Source organism: Lagopus leucura, unplaced genomic scaffold (genome assembly GCF_019238085.1).
Source record: "Lagopus leucura isolate 7727_CA_CO unplaced genomic scaffold, USGS_WTPT01 35368-0_obj-0_obj, whole genome shotgun sequence".
NCBI lineage: Eukaryota > Metazoa > Chordata > Aves > Galliformes > Phasianidae > Lagopus > Lagopus leucura.
The window spans coordinates 1-2,698 of NW_024963306.1; the positions used below are offsets into that span (position 1 = coordinate 1).

A 2,698-nucleotide genomic window follows, 5' to 3' on the forward strand; every position below is an offset into this window, starting at 1 on the left:
TATTTGATAAATGAATCCTGAGGTATAATTTCTTACCCTGTAGGCCTACCATAGCACATACACTTACAAGAAAAGCCAAACAAGTTAAATTTAGAGGCAGCCACTGTTCCAGCTTGCAGCTGAACGTTCTGCCTGCAGCTCCAGTATTTGTAACAGTTTACAGAACAGGAAAACACTTGTGATCCCATGGCTGGTTTGAGACGGATGCTCTTACCCTCACAGGAGGGCTGGAAGAATGACAACCAAGGACACTCTCAGAAAGGAAGAGCAGAAGGAACAAACAACATTCTGTGACACCTATGACATATTCAGTAAACATAACTACTTGTACATTTCAATATATTTGCCAATATTCCCTTGGATACCACAGAATCATAGAATGGCCTGGGTTGAAAGGGACCACAATGATCATCTAGTTTCAACCCCCCTGCTATGTGCAGGGTCACCTGGACCAGGCTTCCCAGAGCCCAATCCAGCCTGGCCTTGAATGCCTCCAGGGATGGGGCATCCACAACCTCCTTGGGCAACCTGTTCCTGTGTGCCACCACCCTCTCGGGTCTGTTTGAACCTGAGAGACGTTTTTTTCCCCCGCTTGCTTCATCATTGATTTTTATTTCCATGAGCATCTTGCACTTCCCCTGAAACTCTCTGTTCACTGAGGGAGAGAATCAAGGGTAGTTTTCCTGCGATCATGACAACAAACTACACATTAGTGAGTTAGAAAGTCAAGGTTAAAATCGGCATTCTGACAAATTGCTGTTGACCTTACTTCAGACTGTAAAAGGAAAATGTATCCTCTGCAGCTCTCACAAATCTGTGTGCTCTCGCCTTCTTTCACTCCTCATCTGTTCTGTGAGCTGTACCCAAAACTCCATTTTGTCTTCTTTCAGTTTCTTTGCTGCCTTTTGTATGAGGTCTATTTCCAGGTATCTTTCATCCAGACCATACTGAGGCCAATGCACCAAGCCTTCCCCATTGGGATTTCTGGAAGCACAAAAATGAAAAGTTACCTCTCCATTGTGCTCTGACTTCTCAACCTGAGGTCGTTTCAGAAGACTAACAGGAGCTCAGATTGCACGATTCTAGTAGCTGAACAGATGGATGTTTTTATCAAAAAGCTCATCACTGGAACAGCAAACACGTAATGATGTTTGCCCTTACTTGGGGATCTAATCCTCCACTGCAGATACAAAAAGCTCTTGGATTTTGTTTGGGATTGCGTGTTCGTTTCCAGAGTTCTTGTTGCAATCGTTAAGAAGAGAAACTATTTGTTTCAGTACTTATCTTAAACTCTGCCACATTTACAGGAACTACCATGCTGCTGCTACGCTTCAGGCAGCACAGACAAAACTTGAGCTGCAGTTAGCGCTACGGATCTCACCCGTTTCTAGCAAAGTTAGTCCAGTACTTCATAACAGTTCTGCTAAGTTTACTTTCTCCTTCCGTAGCATTCCCTGCAAAATGAGAGAAGAAATGGCAATATTCAAAAATCAATAATCAAAAAACAGCAGTCCAGTCAATTCCAATACACTGTAACCAGTTCAAAGGGGCTGTGGACAAGACCATCTCTAAGGGACCCTTCCAGTCCACACCATTCTATGAACCTACTTGTTACTCTGGGCTGTGGAAGTTCTATGTGAGCAGAGCAGATGAATTAATTAATGACAAGTAACTATTACCAAAAACAGAAAAAAAACCAGCTTATTTTGATTCCAGTGTTACTAAGCAAAATTCTATTCTGAAAGTCCTCAGGTGAGAGAAATTAATAACAATGTTGATTTTAAAAGAATTGTTTAGCAAGCACAGATACATCACCTGCTAAGAATGGCCTTCCAAAGACAAAGGCAATCTCATCTGCATGATCTGCTTTTACAAACTCTGGAACGACACCTGTGGCTGACATGGCTGAGCTTGGTCGATGTTGAAATTCATAGAAGTAGACTGGGTGGCCAGCATCTAACAGAAAATAAAATTGAACGCAAGAATGCTCGTATTGCAAATGCCAGTCAACAATGATGATGAACTTTCACCAAAGCTAAATTGACAAAATCAAAACACTACCAGATCTTCTGATAGCAAAGTGTGACGCATACATAAAGTCCAAAGACATGCGCAAGAATGAAAAACATTGTTGATATGAATAGATGTTGAATCAGAGACTCACCTCTGTGGTACCTAGCCACTTCAATGGCTGGGAAAGTAAACATGTGATCTCCTATTGCATCAAAAAGGGCATCTCGCACCTGAGCACGGCTCTCTGCTTCCCCAATGTATTCATTGAATACAAGATCAACAATGTGAGAAGAAACACCCTGGAATGAACAAGAAAGGTACTTTTCATAATGAGAACCCACCCTAAAAGGAGTAACAGTGTAGACTGAGAGTGCCACCTGCGTGTCCCTGGCTGGACTCCAAACATCACCATCTTTCAGAAAAAATCCCCTGCTGCGTCCAAGCAGAGCTCACAGTTCACAGTGGTGCACCTTTACCTGGCATAGATGTTCTTTGGGAGAAGAGATTTGCAAGATCAAAAAGGATGCTCTCAAATGCCTTTAGATAAAGAGCAAGTGGTGATGCTAAGAGATGGATACGGTACTCTGTTCTTCCTTCTGGGGAAACAACCCTCGTAAGAGAAATGAAATCCTGCTGGATTGCATAAGATCCATTTCTTGCTGCAGACGGCCATTACTTACTCCCT

The 2,698-nt window shown here is 42.7% G+C and overlaps 1 protein-coding gene across 1 annotated transcript in view; it reads right to left on the minus strand.

Moving 5' to 3' along the window:
• Positions 1-596: 596 nt before the first annotated feature.
• Positions 597-2,698, minus strand: part of LOC122191070 (fatty acyl-CoA hydrolase precursor, medium chain-like) — a gene marked incomplete at its 5' end in the record, with an annotated part of 3,999 nt that continues 1,897 nt past the window's right edge. Inside the window, 4 exons of the mRNA XM_042891273.1 lie at positions 597-984; positions 1,382-1,454; positions 1,816-1,956; positions 2,165-2,445. Coding sequence (XP_042747207.1) covers positions 807-984; positions 1,382-1,454; positions 1,816-1,956; positions 2,165-2,445 — 673 coding nt within the window. The remainder of the gene's footprint in view (positions 985-1,381; positions 1,455-1,815; positions 1,957-2,164; positions 2,446-2,698) is intronic.